Source organism: Amblyomma maculatum, chromosome 4 (assembly GCF_055883805.1).
Source record: "Amblyomma maculatum isolate TAMU_Amacu chromosome 4, ASM5588380v1, whole genome shotgun sequence".
Lineage (NCBI taxonomy): Eukaryota > Metazoa > Arthropoda > Arachnida > Ixodida > Ixodidae > Amblyomma > Amblyomma maculatum.
Genome location: NC_139347.1, coordinates 56,362,643 through 56,381,893, shown reverse-complemented (window position 1 = coordinate 56,381,893; position 19,251 = coordinate 56,362,643). Strand labels below are relative to the sequence as shown.

Below are 19,251 nucleotides of genomic sequence, written 5' to 3'. Positions count from 1 at the left end.
GGAGGAAACAGCAGTTAAAACAGTGGTCTATGCGGAAGATAGCGGGTCAGAAAACTTTGAGAGCGAGGCATCTCAGATAAGTCAACTTGAAAGTGAGCTTGATGAGACGCAGAATGAGGACGTTCTTGAGTGTAACCTCTTGCCGCCAGTGTCTAGTAATCTCACGATACTTTTAAGTGGAACCCGAGAGGACTTAGCTATGGAGCAAGCCAATGATCCTAAGATACAGGAGCTTCTCCAAAGGACGGAGCAGATAGGAGAACTAAAGAAATCTCAGCTGTCCGATCTGGGCGAGATAATAACAGAGTTTGAGGCCTGCTTCGTGGACAGGCCAGGCAGGACTGATTTGACTGAGCACGATATTGAGCTGACTTCAGACGTGCCAGTGCGATCAAGGTGCTACCGATTCTCTCCAAGGCAAAGAGAAATTCTGGATAGGGAAGTAACTCGCATGCTGGAATTGGGAGTAATAAAACCCTCGGAAAGCGATTATGCTTCGCCTATGATCTTAGTAGAAGCTCCAGGTAAAGACCCTAGGCCTGTGGTAGACTACCGAAAGCTAAATTCTCTCACCAGGGATCAAGTGTATCCTATTCCGAATATTGAGGAGAGAGTAGAACAGGTCAGTAGAGCGGCATATGTGACTACGCTGGACCTTACTCGAGGATACTGGCAAGTACCGCTCACTGAACGCGCCAGCAGATACGCGGCTTTCGTCACTCCGACGGGCAGCTACCAGCCAACAATGATGAGTTTCGGGCTCAAAAATGCTCCATTTTGTTTTTCCCGACTCATGGATAGGGTTTTAAAGGAGTGTGAAACATTCGCGGTGCCTTATTTAGATGACATTGCGGTTTTTTCCGACTCATGGGCGGACCATATGGTACATCTAAGAGCTGTACTGAGCCTTTTGCGTCAAGCGGGACTAACCGTAAAGGCCGAGAAATGTTGCCTGGCAAGGGCGACCGTGGACTACTTGGGTCACAATGTAGGTCAAGGTTTCAGGAAACCCAGCGAGATTAAGATTTCTGCGGTAGCAGACTACCCGCGGCCGAGCACGAAGACGGAAATTCGAGCATTCCTGGGTCTGACTGGGTACTACAATCGCTACATCCCTAACTATTCAGCTTTGGCTAGCCCTCTGACCGACGCTCTCCACAAGACAGAACCGACAAATGTAGTCTGGGACGAACAAAAGGAAGCCTCCTTCGTAAACCTGAAGGCTGTGCTGATTAGCCGTCCGGTATTGCGAGCTCCAGACTATGGCCGAGAATTCACGGTCCAGTGTGATGCCAGTGATCGAGGGCTAGGTGCTGTTCTCTGCCAGAGAGATGACGACGGTAATGAGCACCCCGTGCTCTACCTGAGCAGAAAACTGAGTTCTAGAGAGAGAGCTTATTGCGCGTCAGAGAAAGAGTGCGCTTGCATTGTATGGGCCATACAAAAATTGCAGTGCTATCTTGGAGGGGCCAAATTCACCGTAGAGACGGACCATTGTCCCCTGGCTTGGCTGCAAACTGCGACATCGAAGAACAGTCGCCTTCTTAAGGTCTATTCACACTTGCGACTAGATGAGGTCGCGCGACTACCAGTCGCGCGACTAGAGGAGAGGAGCTATGTTCACACTTGCGACTGTCGCCTTCACGAAAAACGAGTTGGGAGTAGGAAAGCTGCAGGGCGCTGACAGCGAACGTCGGTAGCAGCCGCTTGCCAGACACTTCAGCTTTTTCAGGCGAGAACGCCGACGATGAATAGACGGTGTCGATATAAAATGTTGCGCCTGCGTGAAAAACCCATTTCTCAAAAGTTCATAGTACCGGATAGTCCGAATATCTCTCCAATCTCCTCCCAGGCCATATCCTTCTCCCTGCCTTTGAATTCCGGATGCCGTTTGTTGAAAAGGAAGGGGTATTCTTTAATTGCATCGAGAAGGTGCTCGATCGAGTACTCCGGGACCTCGCTGATTGGTGAAATGGTTTGCGACTAGTAGTCGCGCGACTAGAAATTCGAGCAGTGCCCGATCGGCACGCGGCAGTCGCTTTTCGACCGATGCGACCATTTGCGACTGTCGCTTTTCGACCAAAACGGTCGCGCGACCGCTGCTAGTCGCAAGTGTGAACGGGCCTTTAGGTGGAGCTTGATTTTACAGCAGTACAATTTTGAAATAAGATACAAAAAAGGGAAGCTAAATGGGAATGCGGACGCGCTTAGCCGCTCTTTCTAAGCGGTCCGAGATGTTCCTCACCATGTATCCGAAATTAATAATCAGGTTTTTTTTTTGTTTTTTTTTTCGTGCGCTTGTATATGTGTGACTATGTAAAGCAGCACGTTTGGTTTTCTAGGAATACGTGGGTCCTGAACGTCTTGAGAGTGGGCTTTTCTCGAACAACAATGGCAGTTTTCTTTTAACCTGGTCTCTTCAGACGGGAGCCGAGTGCTTGCTTCGACATGTGGTTGAGTTTCAGAGACAACTCAAGCAAATTGGCCTACGACAATCAAGACAACGCGACAAGCAACAGCGAGCTTCAAGCGTTTATGTGCAGGCCATTAAGTCGTCTCTTCATGCAGCAGCTGCGACTGCTGCCCTCCGTGACTCTTCTGGCGGGGGAGGAGGCTGTTACGACCGTGCATCATCCACACTTGCGCGCTCTATTGTTCGCCTGTGGGCATGGATAAGTGCTGTGGATATGTGGTGTTGGTACAATGGCTCTAAGTGAGCCTGTTTCCAGGAATCCTGTTTTGTAAGCCTGTTTTGCTTTGTGGACACCCTGCAAATGCCAAATTGACCCTGTCAAGAGAGCGTCTAGAAAAACACAAAGACATGTCCCCCTGCGGGAAATAGCCGGAAGTGCTTTCTTTCTTTTGTTCACCCTTCCAGTCGAGAAGCGCCATCGTCCAGTGAGGAATGCCTACTGTCCAAAGGAGACCACAGAGTGACACGTCCGCTGACGTGCAGGACAAGAAAGGAGCAAGGTGATTACGGCCATTAGAGGATTTCCTGGGAATGCAGGAAAGATTTGCAATTGCCGGAAAGGAACAATGCTGGAAGCGTATGCGGCGCGCACGTGCACTTGGGTTTCTGAGAAGTAAATCCACTTGCCGGAACCAGCCTATCGATTCTTGGCTGAAGAATAGAAATGTACCTCCTCGCCGTTCCCAAGCTTTTCCCGCCAACAAGTGACCAGGCTCAACGAAACAATGCCGGGCCAGTCAGCGCTTCAGACCATCAGTGCAGTGATGTGTTCGATTGGATGCCGATATCTGAGGGGCGTGCCCTGGATTTGGTTGGTCAGCATCTTCAGAGAGGGGCTGGACATAGGGGGTTTTAAGGACGCTGCAGAGCACGAAATGTCGCTCTGAGCCCTGGGTAAACGGCTCATCCAGTCGCTTCTCGCTAGGAATTCTTAACGCTTGCCTTTTTGCTGATGTACCCTTCTTTTTCATGTAAATAATCATGTAAATAAGTTTTCTCAAAGTGCCATTAAACCTGCTTGTACATATTTCACCAACTTCGAAGATTCAATCTTTCTTCAACCCGGAGCCTCTGCACGCTACCAAGTGAAGGCCGGGTCGACTTAGCCCCAGCGTCACGACAGCACCCAGATACGTCTGTCCATCAGGCGGCCCTACAGCATGCGCTGGATGTATTGACATTTCGCCTCCCTCCTTTGGGCCTAACTCTTTCGCATACAAAATCCTGTTTCATTCGAATTGGAAATAAAGCTGGCTTACGGAAAGCTCCCAATATAAATTTTATGATAGATAATACCCCAATTCCTCAGGTACAAACCGTTCGCATTCTTGGTCTTCTTCTACATTCCTCTGGGACTGGCACACCGTGGCTGACAGACATCCGTAAGACCGCTCACGCTACTTTAGGTCTCATTCGTCGCATAGCTATGCGCTCTGGCGGCGCGCGTGCTCACACGGCCCGCCAGCTTGTTCGCTCTGTCCTCCAGCCACGTATAATATACCAGGCACAGTTTCAACGGCTCACCCGCAGACAGTGGGACTCCCTTGAGGCCATCAATCGCGAGGCTATGCGTGCAATAACGTACCTCCCCCGCCTAACACCCATACCAGTACTTCAGGAGTATGCCCAGCTAAATACGCTCACTGAACTCGTTGATCAGCGGAAGGCAAACAGAGCTCGCAAACAGTCTTTACAACTACATCATTTAAAGACACTACCTCCATGGTCGTACTGCCAGCTCACGGACAATCGCCCCACTGCTTCCCCGTCGGTATCATCCGCACATCTGCCTGAAGGGTGCATATTATATACCGATGCATCACATACTGCAGAACGAGGAGTTACTGCCGTGTATATAGTCCCTCTCATCCGCATCTCAACACTCACGTGACATATACCGCGGATACGTGCACCCCTCTGGCACTGGAACTTCAAGCAATTTACAATGCTATACATTCCCTCCCACCAGTTCCTACATTCAATGCAGTTCATCTTTACACAGACTCTCTCACTGCCCTTAAACAGCTTAAGGCTGTTCCACGCACATTCCAAATAACACAGTCCATACATTTGCTATGTTCAAAGTACCCATGTCCTATTCGCATACACTGGATTCGCGGCCATGCTCGCGATCCATTTAACATACAAGCAGATGCTATGACTCATATAAATACATCAGACGATCCACCACCTTCCCCTCTTCCCCCAGATCCGTTCCTGTCCCACGTTTCCGATTCGCAAGTTCTGCGCCACCGAACATGCGCTCTCATTCCTCCGTGTTCGCACCCTCTCCCCCGTAGTCTTACTCGGCAGGAGGAGGTGACAGTGCGCCTGATCCGGGCAGGGGCGGCTCTGACCCCATCTGTTCGACATCGATGGCGGGAAAAAGACCTACCAGTGACTGACAGGTGCCCTCATTGTGACACTTTACCTGACGTCTGCGATGTGCGCCACTTGTTGTGGACGTGTCCATCAACAACGCACGTCAGGCAACGGATAATCATGAAGGTGGGCCTGCGGTGGAATCGCGATAGTGATTATGAGAAATGGACAATGGACAATCGCTATACTGCCAACCTTCTCGAATTCATAAGCACAACTGGACTGCACTCCTTCTTTTAACTTTCTATCTCCTGCATCCCATTCCCCTTTTCCCAACTTATGCCTTGTGGCAAACTCTTCGAAAAAAAAAAAAAACAGCACCCTTCATCGTCGTTTGTGTCGGCGCTGTGTCATCTTCTTCTTTAAAAATCCTTTCCAAACTTCGCTTATCCGCCTCCGTCTGATAACGTTGAAGTGCAAGAGCGTTAGCTCATGGGCTTTTTTTTTTGTGTGTGTGTGTGATTACACATTTGATATTACAGCATATGTGATTTGAACCCTGACCATGTGTACGTTTGACATTTCTTTATTCATATTTTTGACCGCAAGTCTTAAACACACTATTCAGCAGAGCAAATAACAATAAAACATAACACGATTGCACCATTTTTTAAAGAAACTCAATCATTACTTTCAATACGACCCTCTTCTTTTTCATATTCAATGTTTTCATCGTCATCGTCCACAACAAACTTTAATGCAAACACTGTGAGGCGGTCACTGAAATAGTTTGCGATGGAACAAATTTTATCAATTAACCCTCAGATTCCACCATAATCGACGAAGTTTGAAAACACCAAGTCTAGTGTAGTCCCCCACAGGGTCATAGGCACACTGGGATCCGATTCTAGTCTAAGTCCAAAGGAGTTTCCATTTTCTTGTCACGCTTCCGCCACTACACGCACGTATCTGAGGAGTCTCTCTACCGTATATCCCCTTTCGACACACCTGGGCGGGCGGGCGGGCGGGCGGATGGATGGATGGATGGATGGATGGATGGATGGATGGATGGATGGATGGATGGATGGATGGATGGATGGATGGATGGATGGATGGATGGATGGATGGATGGATGGATGGATGGATGGATGGATGGATGGATGGATGGATGGATGGATGGATGGATGGATGGATGGATGGATGGATGGATGGATGGATGGATGGATGGATGGATGGATGGATGGATGGATGGATGGATGGATGGATGGATGGATGGATGGATGGATGGATGGATGGATGGATGGATGGATGGATGGATGGATGGATGGATGGATGGATGGATGGATGGATGGATGGATGGATGGATGGATGGATGGATGGATGGATGGATGGATGGATGGATGGATGGATGGATGGATGGATGGATGGATGGATGCTGATGCCGAGGTTCCAAGTAAGAATCAAGACGACGATGAACCACCTGTGCATGCTGCGAGGTTCGAAACTATAGGCTTGGACCGCGAGGGGCGCAGCGGGATTTACAGAGCTTCTCCTAAGCTCGCACTACTAGGGGCGCCAGGCGCCAGGCGCCAGGCCTAGGGACGCTTGCATACGCCCCATGATGTGTTTAAATTATTTTAGTTCTATGCTGCTTGGCCAGAACTGATTAGCTCTGCTCGCTACAGGCAGAAAAATACTGTAAATCACTAATATAAACATCCAAATAACATAAAATTTTGTTGTGCGAGTCAAGCACGGAATTAGTAGAGGCTATATCCTGGTCTCTACATTTTATTGTCTATTTTGAGGCATCAGAATTTAGGACGATGATAGAGTCAGTTATATTTATAACTCTAAGTGAGGACATGCCTCAGAAATAATAAATATAAAGCTGGTCATTAACCACACCTTGGTTACGGATATCGGCATTATCAGTAATGCCTCAGTCGAACAAAAGACTGAAATCTCAGCAATACAAGACTGTAAATATGCATATATATTGGACTTTGTCAGCACTGTCAATGGCTACTAAAATTACCAAATCTGAGGGCGTGTGATTTTTTTTTGCGTTGGTAGAATATCGTGGTAATCTACATTGAAAAAAAAAAATGTTGGAATACCGGGATTCGAACCGACGTTCAAATGCTTACACCGTAGATGTGAGCATGCTGAAGTTGCACAGCTTCGCGAGAGCAGCGAGGCAAAAGGTGCGAAGGTGCAAAATATTCTGTCAGAAGTGGGATTCGAACCCACGCCCACATTCGTGGACCAGAAGCCTCGAGCCCTCTGGCAGAGGGAAGGAAGAACCTTGAGTCTGGCGCCTTAGACCACTCGGCCATCCTGACAGCACGTTCCACCAGTTTCAAGAGGACGAACAATCGCATGCGCGCCATCTGCTTGGAAAGTTTATTATTTTTGTCGTTATTATCTGCCTCGTACAGCTAGTAAAAGCCAGGAAGTTTTGCAAGCAAAGTTCGCCCTCGGATGTGCGTCTGTTATCAGCTGCGAGATAACAGACGACAGTTGCAGCACCAAAGCGCTTAGGCGCGAGGCTTTATATATATATATATATATATATATATATATATATATATATAGTCTTTTGCTGCCGAAGAGATATTAAGTGCAAGAAAAAAAGAAAACTGGCTGAGACAAAAATGATTGAATTCCACACTTCCGAAAAAATAAACGTATGTGACACTGCACCCTGCAAAGAAAACTGCCAAAATAAAATAAAAAAGAAACAAAAATGACACGGGGGGAACCTCTGCCTCTGCTCAGAGCCCGTACGAATGCGTTGCAGGAAGCTGAAGTACATGTATGCTCTTGCTGTGGGAAGGGCAGCTGCAGCGCTGCTGCGTCTGCCACTCGTACACTGGCTCGCGCTCAAGGTCAACGAAACAGTCGTCGCAGGCGAGCTTGCCCGTTCTCTTTCTTTCTTTCTTTCTTTCTTTCTTTCTTTCTTTCTTTCTTTCTTTCTTTCTTTCTTTCTTTCTTTCTTTCTTTCTTTCTTTCTTTCTACGGCATCGACTCTGATCAATGTAATATCGTCAGCCTAAGAATCCAAAGCCAATCTGTTATTGATTGCGCTTCCTCAACTGCCTTACCAATTGGTATAAAGTCTTTAAACGAGTTGATCAACAGGTATATCTTGGTGCAGTTCGATAGTATTCCACTAATAAACTTCCACATGTCAGATTCTGCCTTATCGCATTTACAGCCTCAGGATTTACTGTATACAGTCTTGGAGCCTGCCATATAATACGTATCTAAATCAAGTATATTCAGATTGCAAAACACGCACACACACAAAAAAAAGGGAGGGGGGGGGGGGGCTTTCTTGTATAAACACACACTGCAAACCACCTACGGTGGACTCGCGCCACTCTTTCCTTGCTTAGATACTACACGATTTTTGATATGAGGAACTACAATCTGGGTCGTGTGGTTAAAACTTATTAAATTATAATATCTCACTACCTTCATCTGGTTTTTTCTGTCCACCTCGTACAGCAGGGAGCTTTCCAGCAAGAGGAAGAGCGCTGTTTAGGGCACTCGACTACTGTGCCCAAGGATTCGGGCTGCGGCGGCCGCTTTTCGGTGGAGGCGAAAAGCAATTGGCGCCTGTGCGCTGTGCAGTGTCAGTGCACGTTAAAGAACCCCAGGTGGTCGAAATTTCCGGAGCCCTCCACTACGGCGTATCTTATAACCGAAGTCACTTTAGGTCGTTAAACCCAATAAACCAAACCTTAATTGCGGCATAATTACGCATTGTTAACATAATTGTTAACAATGCATACGGTAAAAGCAATCATCATGCATGCTGCTTCCATATTTGGAACACACTATTTTAGCTCTTAGATACGTCATTTTTCAATAGCCGAAATAAAATGAGAAATGTTCATCACGGAACTTCATTATAATGTTGTCCTTGTCTAGATGTCACCTTTATTATTTGTGCAACTATTGCGTGATTCGTTTAGCGTTTCACTTTTCGTTTTTGTAACTATTGTATAACTTTATGGTACTGGAAATTCTGGTACAAAGTAATGTTGTCATGCTATTATTTCTCACGCTTCCTGCGGGGACCCATGTCCATCTGAGAAGGCTAAGGGCCCAAAATGATTCACATGCATGTCTTTTGCCATTGTGGTGAACAAATTGGTCTGATTTATTGAATCACAGAATAATACCCTTGTACAGTATATGATGGTTCCAGGTGATTTACATTAATCCTGAGCAATCCTCAGCGGCATCTCACGAAGCCTGTTTGCTGCTACGAGGCATTAAACCCCGCATTTAAAAAATATTAATCATCGAACAAAAGACAACCAAAAGTCTCGCAATACCTTCTATTACATACGTGGATTCAGAAATGTTTGGCAATGTAAAATATAACGAACGCGTTCAAGGCGGAACACCGTTTTGTGATCGTCGAGCCGTGCAATACTTCTTCGAAGTGTTGATGGGTAGTAGACGTTGGCGCCGAAACAGTGTCGGTTTCATTGATCCATTACTTTTTCATGTATAGCTGTGAGGTGCTTCTGATATCATGCGTGATAAGTCTTCATTTCTCCGCTGCTGTCTCCTCCGCCGTTTATTTCGCTCGGTCGCTGTGATTGTGGTTGTCTGTCGCAGTGCGAGTCGTTAATATTCGAAAAGCGGAACCCAGTTTAAAGCCTGATAACGTATGCCGCATGGAGATAACATATTTTACACACGCACATATATCTAGTGTTGAGAGATGTTGCCCCAATTTCTGTTGGCCGAGCGCACTGTCTAGTGAAGGATGGCGATGGATTAATTACAGACATCGTCATCAGAGTTATAAATTAGATTATCATCTCTTTTAGCAGGGTTACTTCTGCAGAAAAAAAAAAAATTTCCTCAGGGCTCTCCGGTTGTAAAAGTCCTGCTTCTGCAGCAACCATATATCCCCACAACCAGGAAGCAATTTATTTTCTCTTATCTCTTCCTTTCATATTCGATTCGCCCCCTACAGAGGAGAATTTTATTCCCTCTGTTTGTTCAGGCATTTGTTGTTGTTGTTGTTGTTCTCCTCTAATGTGATGGCACATACCCACACAGGGGGATCGGCCATGAATTGGGGTGCAGAGATATTAGATTTTGAGAAATATAACTACATCGCAAAAATAAAAAAAAAATAAATGGTAGAGAATAGAGAAGGAAATGTAAATATGATAAACCAAAATATAAAAGAGTAAATACTAACGCACGCAGCAGAAGAACAGTAAGATTTATATGTACAGATTAAAACTTCAAAGCATATTAGCAAGGTAGACGTTTTGTTTCTATTAAGAAGTTTTGAATGGCGTTAAAAACATGCCTGTGGCTGTACCCAAGCATGGTGGCACCGAACGATAATAAAATTTGGCTGCTCACATTAAGACCCAGCTGTTGTAACGGCTTCTCTAAATACCGTTTTCTCATCGTGGTAAAACGGCGGCAAAATATCAAGAAATGATCTATTGTTTCCGGTTCCCCGCAGAATGCGCAGACAGGAGAAAGCGCCAAACCAGACCTGTGCATATAGAAATTTAGGGGCGGAATACGACAGCGTAGCCTGGTTAGAGAGACCTCAGTCTGCCTTGATTGACATGATTTCCTATTCGAGGAATACTTGAGATGCAGGTAGCCATCCGATGATAAAATAGATCCAGACTGCGTGCTTAATAAGGCACGCCGCCGAAATCGTGCTGCGGGAGGATGGGCAATACAGGGCCGTTCAGAGAATCTTTAGCTAGTCTGTCAGCAGCCTCATTGGCTGTCACATTGCTGTGTCCTGGTACCCACACTATATGTATGAGGCTCAAATGTGAGGGGAGCAATGAAAGAAAGGTGTTTAATATTGGCGAATCCATATTCGAAGAAAGCGACAAGCACAAGGAATAAGTGTGTAATTACAGCCACTGTTGAGTATGTTGGGTCTAGTTTGCGCAGAGCAAGCACCACCGCCAGCAACTCCGCCTGGAAAATTGGAGTAAAATCCGGAAGACGGACTGAAAAAGCCCAGTCTAAAAGCGGACAGTATATTCCAACGCCGGCAGCATTTGATGAGTTGCCAAACAATAGGTTTCATTACTTATTTTTTTTTACCGTTCGTGCCGTTCGCGGTATATGCGATTACAAAGTTGCCACTGCCCAACCAAACCATGCACTTAACTGAAATAATGCCTCAATTTGTCAGTGTGCCAGACTCGACCCTCATCAGCTGTTGAGGTTTTCCCGATAATACTTGAAGACAAGCAGGAAAAAAGCAGAGGGCTGAGGATTTTGTGATTTGGGATAAATTGGGGTAAATTTTCTCTAAAGCTGCTAGAGGGCAAAGATGAATGCAGATCATTTGGAGGGATAATTATAATTGCTTCACAGGAAGGGAAAGGCACAGTATCTGTCACACTTGCTCTGTGGACACCTGAACCGCGCCGTAAGGGAAGTGAAAGTGGAAAGAGAGAAAGGGGAGCCGTAGTGGAGGGCTACGGAGTAATTTAGACCACCTGGGGATCTTTAACGTGTGCTGACATCGCACATCACACGGACGCCACTTCGTTTCGCCTCCAAATTTGCCTGTAGTCAGCGCGACTGAAGCCGGTGATGACGGTGGTAGCCTCATTGCGCCGGTCGCCTTGGCAGCGGAGCTGATCATTGAGAGCCTTAGCCTATCAGTGTACCTAATGCCGGTGCATGACTTGCCGGTGAGCTCATGGTTCCTGCACGTTGTGAAAATGCAGGACTTTCTTTGAACGCAAATTGCTAGAATTCAAACCATGTCAGCAGGCAGAAAGAAATTTTACTGAGCGCGTTTTCGGTGTTCAGGAGTTGTCAGAGACCATCTCGTCGGAACCGTCCTTGTCGACATCACTGGAGCACGAGGTGCCGCTCGTGTCGGCCGTGTTGGAGGAATTGCTCTCGCGTGAGTGGCGCTGCTGCTTGCGGGGTACTAGCACGGCCAGCTCGGGACGACGGCGCCGCAGTGCCTCAAACCAGGCGCGCTCAAGCTTCTTGTTGGCGCGCGTCAGCTTAGGCCACGCCTGCGCCAGCCTGGTCGGGCTGCAGTGGTGGTGCGAGATGGCCACGCACACTTCGAGGTTGATGGCCACGTACCTGCGGGGCGGTGAGCGAAATTACGGCGTTTTAACGTTTATGTCCAAGAATTCCGCCTCCTCTAGGACAGCGCGTCAGATACCCTCTGCGTGTGGCAGAGCAGTTAGAAATTAACGCCACGGTCGATGAAATGAAAGCTTACAAAACACGCGTATAACATTACATCTTTCGCAGGAATTTGTCCTCTCATGTTTTCGCATCTAAATTTTTTGTCAAACAGATTAATCGTTGTGCCAATCTGCCTCAAGTGAGGGCTTTGATTATAGAGACCGTGCGACGTTGATTTCTCCAAGAACTGAGGTCTGGGCTGCTAATTTGCTTTCGTACAGGGGTTGAATTCTATCAATTTGTGTTCCAAGGAGTATCTCTGAAAAGAAGAGACGAGGGAGGGGGGGTCAGGAACGTGCGTTTGGGAAGCAACGTGGTGTTCAATCACTTGCAGACTTCTCAACCCAAGTCAAATGTATGAGTCTCGAATGTTTAACTACGGTGCGACCTTCAGTAGATTTACTTTGTTGACTCGGCTCAAGAAACTCGGGTGTTCACAGGCGAATATTTCAAACAAATTTGTCACCCAGCACAAACCTACGCCAGCTGAGTAAAGCAGAAATCTGGGCGAGTTGGTGAACGTTCATGATGTAAAAAGTAGCGCGAAGAACACACGGACAGAAAGGACGGCGCAGACAAGCGCTTGCCTGAGTCGTCCTTTCTGTCCGTGTGTTCTTCGCGCTATTTTTTACATCACCTACGCAAGCTATGCAGTGCAATTGTTTCAACTTAGGAATTACGGTAAAGTACGTCTTACTATACCTTCCTATCAAAATTATTGGCAACCAGCCAGATAATGCCTACTGCATATATGGCAGGTAGAATTGCAAACCCTCCAAAAGTTATATGAGCTTATTCTTACCACCATCCTGTGGGCACGAAGACCACTTCACCAGATGACTGCATAATTTCTAGGGGCTTGAAGTACCGCGGCCAGCGAGATGACTGCGTCTTCGGGTAGATTCTCTCGAACCAAGCAACGGCGGACTCCAGCCGGCGATCCTTGCGCGACGCTCTGTGGTCGTTGCAGAGAAGATCCTGCGGCACGTGGTGCGGGAACAGGCACCAGAGGCGACTTCCGTGCACCAGTGCACTCCAGAGGTTGCAGTGGAGAGGGTTCGTCTGGATCCTGTCGCCCGCTAGTGCAGGACCGAGGCAGAAAGAGCGGGTTGGGGGCAGGTCTGCCTCCCTGGCGTACTTGAACATGTCATCCTTGAAGTACGAAGGCACCTCGTAGTCTTCGCGCAACCTCCTCTTGCCGCCGCTGGCCAGGTCGTCCGAGACCTGGAAGGGCGTCGGGTCGCGATACTCCTTGAGGTAGTAGGCGAAATATTTCATCTTGACCGTCACTGCGTTCTGGTTGTGGTCGCGGCCCACGATGAACTCATCGTCACTGTGCTTAGAGACGAGGTTATACAGGGACCAGCGGTCCAGTGCCTTCCATTCGTCCAGGAGTCCCTTGATGACCACAGGGCGGCAGAGCTTGTCATGTTTCCGCACGAAAGTGTCCAGTGGTAGGTCCTTGGCATGAAGTCTCTCGATGGTGTCCGAAGGGTGCGCCTTCCCTGTCTTGAGTGTGTTCACTAGCTGTGACCGATCCTGGTGCGAGGTGGCCGATGCCTGCGAGGAGTGCTTGTGGTTCTTGAGTCCCAGCTTGGCCTTAACTCGTTCCACGCGATCCACGGCCACTTTCTGGAATTGCAGGTAGTGCGACGACATGGCGCCAATTTTGGATGACGGAATCAAGCCCCACAATCAAGCCTAATCTTCTGATCGCACCATGGTGTCGGTTGCCTCGAGCGCGCGCGCCGCCTTTATTGGGCAAGGTTCGGTCTTCTTTCTCGTCCCTTAGTCTCTCAGCGAGGAAGACAAAGCGGTGTTTACGTTCTGGTAAATTGTTGTGACGAATAAGTCTTCTAAAGTTATTCTGTCCCTTGCAGCTTCTATGCTTGGGCGTACTACTGGGAATGTTTGCTCTGTCATTCAAAATTTTCTTCTGTAACCAAAACATATTCTATCGTACCCTTTGGTTATAACCCTTCGTCCAATAATTTCGACATCATCCTTTTAATATTTCTTTGAATGGAGGCGAAAAGAAAAGCACCCGTGTGCAGTACGATGTCAGTGCACGTTAAAGAACCCTAGGTGCTCGAAATTTCCGGAGCCCTCCCCTACGGAGTCTCTCATAGCCTGAGTCGCTTTGGGACGTTAAACACCACAAACCGCTATTTCTGTTTATTTTTCCTATTATTTGCTCTTTACGTCACACAAATTAAAGCTCGTTAGGCCCCGGTATCACCCACAGCCACATCTGTCATTGAAACTGAGTTGCTCAAATTTTTGATATCTCATTTCTGCCGCATGCAGTTTACGAATTTAATCAGTACCTGGCAATATCCAATCCTCCTTTTGAATATGCGCCATTTTTTTTAGAATAACAACAACGACGACGACGACGACGAAGATAATCGAAATATTTCTCGCCGGCCACTGATGTGGGTAGGGACACAGGCTTAAATAAAAGGCGTGAATATTAATAAAGTTGGAGGGAGCAATAAGACATCCCCATGTTGCTTGTACAGTAATAAGGAGACAGAGCCTGCCCAGGTTCGTGCACGAGAGTAGCTTCCGCAATGAGCTATAGTATATTATACGTACCTATATAATTCGTATACTATTACACATACATACTATAGTCCTCGAAAAAAAAAAAAAAAAAAACAAGTGGTTGACTGCTCTCATTTTACAGTACTGTCGTGGCACATCAACAGTAACACTGGATGTATCCGGTAAGAGAAAGTGATTGAGCGAGCGAAATAACCTTTATTTGTCTTACAAGCAAATGAGGGATTTTATGCCTCCGCTTAGACGGCAGCCAGGAGCTTTCTCTTTGCTTTGCCGGTGTCTTCGGCCATTTGAGAGACCCAGATCTCTGGGTCTCAGCTGAGCATAATGGTACCCTGCTGTTCGTCATGTCTAAACTTTCGGCCGGTATCGGGCATCTGAGGCCACTCCCATTTGGCCGTGCATTTATTTGCCAATTTGTATTTGTTGGTGTATTGCCCTGGGTATACTAGTGGTGGTATGCCACCTGGTTCGGGTGTTCATACAACTGCCTGCGGATAGGTGTGGGAGAGAGAGAGAGACAACTTTATTTGCCCCAGATGTAGTGAATTAGGGCAGGTGGGTCCTGTGTGCAGGTGGGTACCGGATCTTTTTCATCCTGTAGTAGTGTGTGATTTCTCCAGGTGAGAACAAAATAAAAGTACAGCAGACGAAGTCGCGCGGCTCCCAATAGCCCTCGGGTGACTTATTTGCGCTGGGATACATTTAGCTTACCGGTATCGCTTAGCCGTATCGCTCGTGAGGAAAGTATAAAACAATTGCATCTTACCTGTACTCGCCTATGGGGCTGAAACATGGAGGCTAACGAAAAGGGTTCTACTTAACTTGAGAGCAACGTAGAGGGCTATGGAACGAAAAATGGTATGTGTAATGTAAAGAGATATGGAGCGTGCAGAGTGGATCTGAGAAATAACTCGAGTAATGACTTTCTAGTGGAAACCAAGAAGAATAAAAGGGCATGGGCAGGATGTATTGCGAAGAGAGGATAACCGATGGTCGCTTAGGGTAAAAAACTGGATTCCAAGGGAAGGAAGGCGTAGCAGGGGGCGGCAGAAAGTTAGGTGGGCGGATGAGGTTAAGAAGTTCGCAGGGGTCAAGTGGATGCAGCTAGCTAGCAGGGTTAATTGGAGGAATATGGGAGTGGCCTTCGCCCTGCAGTGGGTCCGGCTGCTGCTACTGCTGCTGCTGATGATGATGATAATGATGATAGCATCTAGATTGGAATATAAATATATAAATTCATTGCCCTTCTCGAGATCCGAGCGGAGTAACAACTAATTGTAATACCCGCCCTGATCCGACCTTCTAGATGCTGGGGTTAACCAGTCCGTATCGGATCAAATGCCTTTGTCAGGTGGTCAGGCACATCCATAGTTGCTGACCTGTCCTTCATACCTTCTGTGTAGAGTGAAACAACATTATGGCTCAAAAGGGGAGGCTGGATTTACTCATCTCGAAACAATTAAGACAATGCGCGTAAGCTGCTGCAGTATCATGCGACGTGTGCAGAACGGACTAATTATACGGCTTCTTGCAATGCGTTTCAATATAAACATATATGCGTACATTTAATGCATGTAGTATTTGCGGCCATAATGCTTCCCCCGGCACCGGTGCTATAAAACTGCTGGTGTACAAACGGCACTCTCTACCGCACTGCCATCGAGTGCATGATGCACAGTTGGAATTTACGTTTTCGCAGTTGAATGATTTCTTGAGGTTGTCAGAAAGACTATGGATTCGTAAGAATGGTTTTTCTTTAAGTGTCTAGCGCATTTCTTCACCTAGAGGAGATTACTGTGTGTGGAAGTTTATCCACAGGGACACGGATAGGCTCCTTTTGCGAGCCATCCCCCTAGGAAATATTTTAGCACCGTGCTGGATTTTTACTAATTGTACAGAATAGAGCTGTGCACGTGCCCGGCCAGCCCGAAAGCCTGTACCCGGCCCGGCCCGCGGGACGGGCTCGGGCCGCTCGGAAGCCATCTACCTCGGGCTCGGGCCGGGCCCGGGTTAAGGTATATTTGTCTCGGGCGGGCCGGACACCCTGATCACGAACACATGCAACTTTGGCGATAGTGTGATAAGCGTCTTGAACGTACAGTATTTTCCCGGATCCTCCCCACGCGATATCTTCCGAGTTCTTTCCCGGCGTTGACCTGCCTTTCCTCACCACTTCCTCGCCGCGAAAAGGTCTTTTATAGCCATCAGTGACCGTGCAAATGGGCCGCTTGTACGTGGGTTATTAGTTTCGAGTTTCGCATCTCCTCTTTGTTAACACCGGCACTCATGCTTAGGTGAAAGGCATACGGTGAGCTAGAAGGTCAGCTCACCGAGTAATCTGCCAAAAAGATCAACAATTTGTTTAGGTTCAGAGCTACCACACTCTTAGTCATTCTAGCCACAGGTTGTAGCACCGAAATAAACTACGGCGCTACCGGGTTCATTATCCAGGAGCGCCGCAAATGCCTCAATTCCATGCATAACATGTTGTTTTTGCACAATAACTTAATTGTAGGTACGTGCGTGCTGCGCCTCATATATTTAGCAAATCTGTCACTTTACATATGAGAGCTTGACATTTCAAGACCTTAGATAAACTTTCCATCCTGAAATTATTTTCTTCTTTTTCATCTCTTCAACTGTAATTCTATAATGATGGGCTGGGCCCAGCCAGGGCCTTAAATCTGAGTGCCTGGCTAGGCTGGGCTGGGCCGGGCTCAGTTACTTTCAGAATCGGGCTGGGCTGGGCTCGGGTCTGCAGCGTCGAGCACGGTCCGGGCACGGGCCAAAAATTTCGGCCCGTGCGCACCTCTAGTACAGAACTTAAGCACAGGCGGAATCAGACAAATACCTTGCAAATGTAAATTATATATATATATATATATATATATATATATATATATATATATATATATATATATATATATATATGTGTGTGTGTGTGTGTGTGTGTGTGTGTGTGTGTGTGTGTGTGTGTGTGTGTGTGTGTGTGTGTGTGTGTGTGTGTGTGTGTGTGTGTGTGTGTGTGTGTGTGTGTGTGTGTGTGTGTGTGTGTGTGTGTGTGTGTGTGTGTGTGTGTGTGTGTGTGTGTGTGTGTGTGTGTGTGTGTGTGTGTGTGTGTGTGTGTGTGTGTGTGTGTGTGTGTGTGTGTGTGTGTGTGTGTGTGTGTGTGTGTGTGTGTGTGTGTGTGTGTGTGTGTGTGTGTGTGTGTGTGTGTGTGTGTGTGTGTGTGTGTGTGTGTGTGTGTGTGTGTGTGTGTGTGTGTGTGTGTGTGTGTGTGTGTGTGTGTGTGTGTGTGTGTGTGTGTGTGTGTGTGTGTGTGTGTGTGTGTGTGTGTGTGTGTGTGTGTGAAGGAACGAGGCCAACAGTCGGAGAGGCGTCTTTTTTTTTTAATTTTTACTTCGGTAATCACATAAATTAGTAATGTAATCTGTTTAGGGGAAGATAGTTAAACACAAAGTAGAAAGAAAAACAACGTGCCGATGGTGGGAACCGAACCCACGACCTCCAAATATCACGTCCGGTGCTCTTCCAACTGAGCTACATCGGCCGCTCTCCCACCTGCTACTTTCTTGGGTGTTAGTATTGCCTGCATACGAACCTTGAGAGTGTTCACCAGCGCCACCCTTAACCATAGCTATGGTTAAGGGTGGCGCTGAAACAGTGACCGAGGCTGTCGGTAACCGGTGCCAGCTTATAGGCAATCAATGCGCTCAAAGTAGGGTTTTGTGAGGGTATCCGAGACGGCACTAGGCGGTCTGTCAAGTCGCCAGTCGCTTGGTCTGAAGCTAGTTTCCCATTCAGTTTCTTCGCTTTGGCTCTGTTAAAATACTTCTACTCACTGTATTTGAAACGTGTTTTTCTTCTTTCTTTTTTCGCTGCTGCGGAGTTGGCCTTTAAACCAAACCTATGATAGCTCCTCCTTGTGACGTCATGATTGACAGGTAAAGAATCAACTTTATTCGCCGGCTTTGCAATATCGAAGGCGCTCCAGACGAACCAGTAGCACGGAGGAAGAAAAAGATTGAATCGCAAGAGGCAAAAGGGCAGATATTCTTTGGACATATAAAGTTAAGACACATCCCACCATCTCCATTCAGCATGAAAAGTTCAGTCCGCTATTCGGCTACCTCTCACTATAGGAACGTGTTCACTTCCAAGGAAGGACAGTGCCGGTGGCCAATTGTGGCCTCAGCACATACCTCGCATAAGGGAGGCGCAGGGGTTCGATTCCTAAAGCCACCTGACACTTGGACACTTGCCGGTGATACAGTCGATATACGCGAGCTTTCCTACGGTTTGATATTCGACTTAACTGGGGTGGACTGCTTGGGAAATGAGTCCCTGACGCCACTTACAGCCATGAAAAAATACCTTGTGTCATGGCGCGCATTGGACAAAGGCTGTCAGTGTGCCATGAAAAAAAAAAAAAATGAATCATATCCGTTTCAAGGAAGGTTGAATTGCCCTTCTACCCGTCTACTAGCGGCTGAAAAGAAACAGCAATCAAAGCCGGAGATGGCGTGTAACAGGTAGATATTTCAGCCTGGCCCTTCTACGTGTGCTTTTCATTTTAATAGTTCAGATACGAGGTCTTCGCTTCCGAGCACGGGCAATAGCTTGAGGCCGTTCTGTCCTCGCCACGTTCGAGCCGA

At 47.3% G+C, this 19,251-nt stretch overlaps 1 protein-coding gene and 2 non-coding genes across 3 annotated transcripts; all 3 read right to left on the bottom strand.

Annotated features, from left to right (window-relative positions):
• Positions 1 to 7,023: 7,023 nt before the first annotated feature.
• On the bottom strand, positions 7,024 to 7,140 carry TRNAL-CAA (transfer RNA leucine (anticodon CAA)). Its single transcript has 2 exons — positions 7,103 to 7,140; positions 7,024 to 7,069 (listed from the first exon to the last, which is right to left on the bottom strand). It is a non-coding gene; the product is annotated as a tRNA-Leu (tRNA).
• A 4,455-nt stretch (positions 7,141 to 11,595) lies between these two features.
• On the bottom strand, positions 11,596 to 13,687 carry LOC146191107 (bifunctional arginine demethylase and lysyl-hydroxylase JMJD6-A-like). The gene is made up of 2 exons (XM_084601586.1): positions 12,831 to 13,687; positions 11,596 to 11,920 (listed from the first exon to the last, which is right to left on the bottom strand). Exons 1-2 carry the CDS (start codon positions 13,685 to 13,687, stop codon positions 11,629 to 11,631), a joined length of 1,149 nt encoding a protein of 382 aa, XP_084457712.1. The 3' UTR covers positions 11,596 to 11,628.
• Positions 13,688 to 18,073: 4,386 nt separating this feature from the next.
• Positions 18,074 to 18,146, bottom strand: TRNAS-UGA (transfer RNA serine (anticodon UGA)). Its single transcript has one exon. It is a non-coding gene; the product is annotated as a tRNA-Ser (tRNA).
• Positions 18,147 to 19,251: the final 1,105 nt, after the last annotated feature.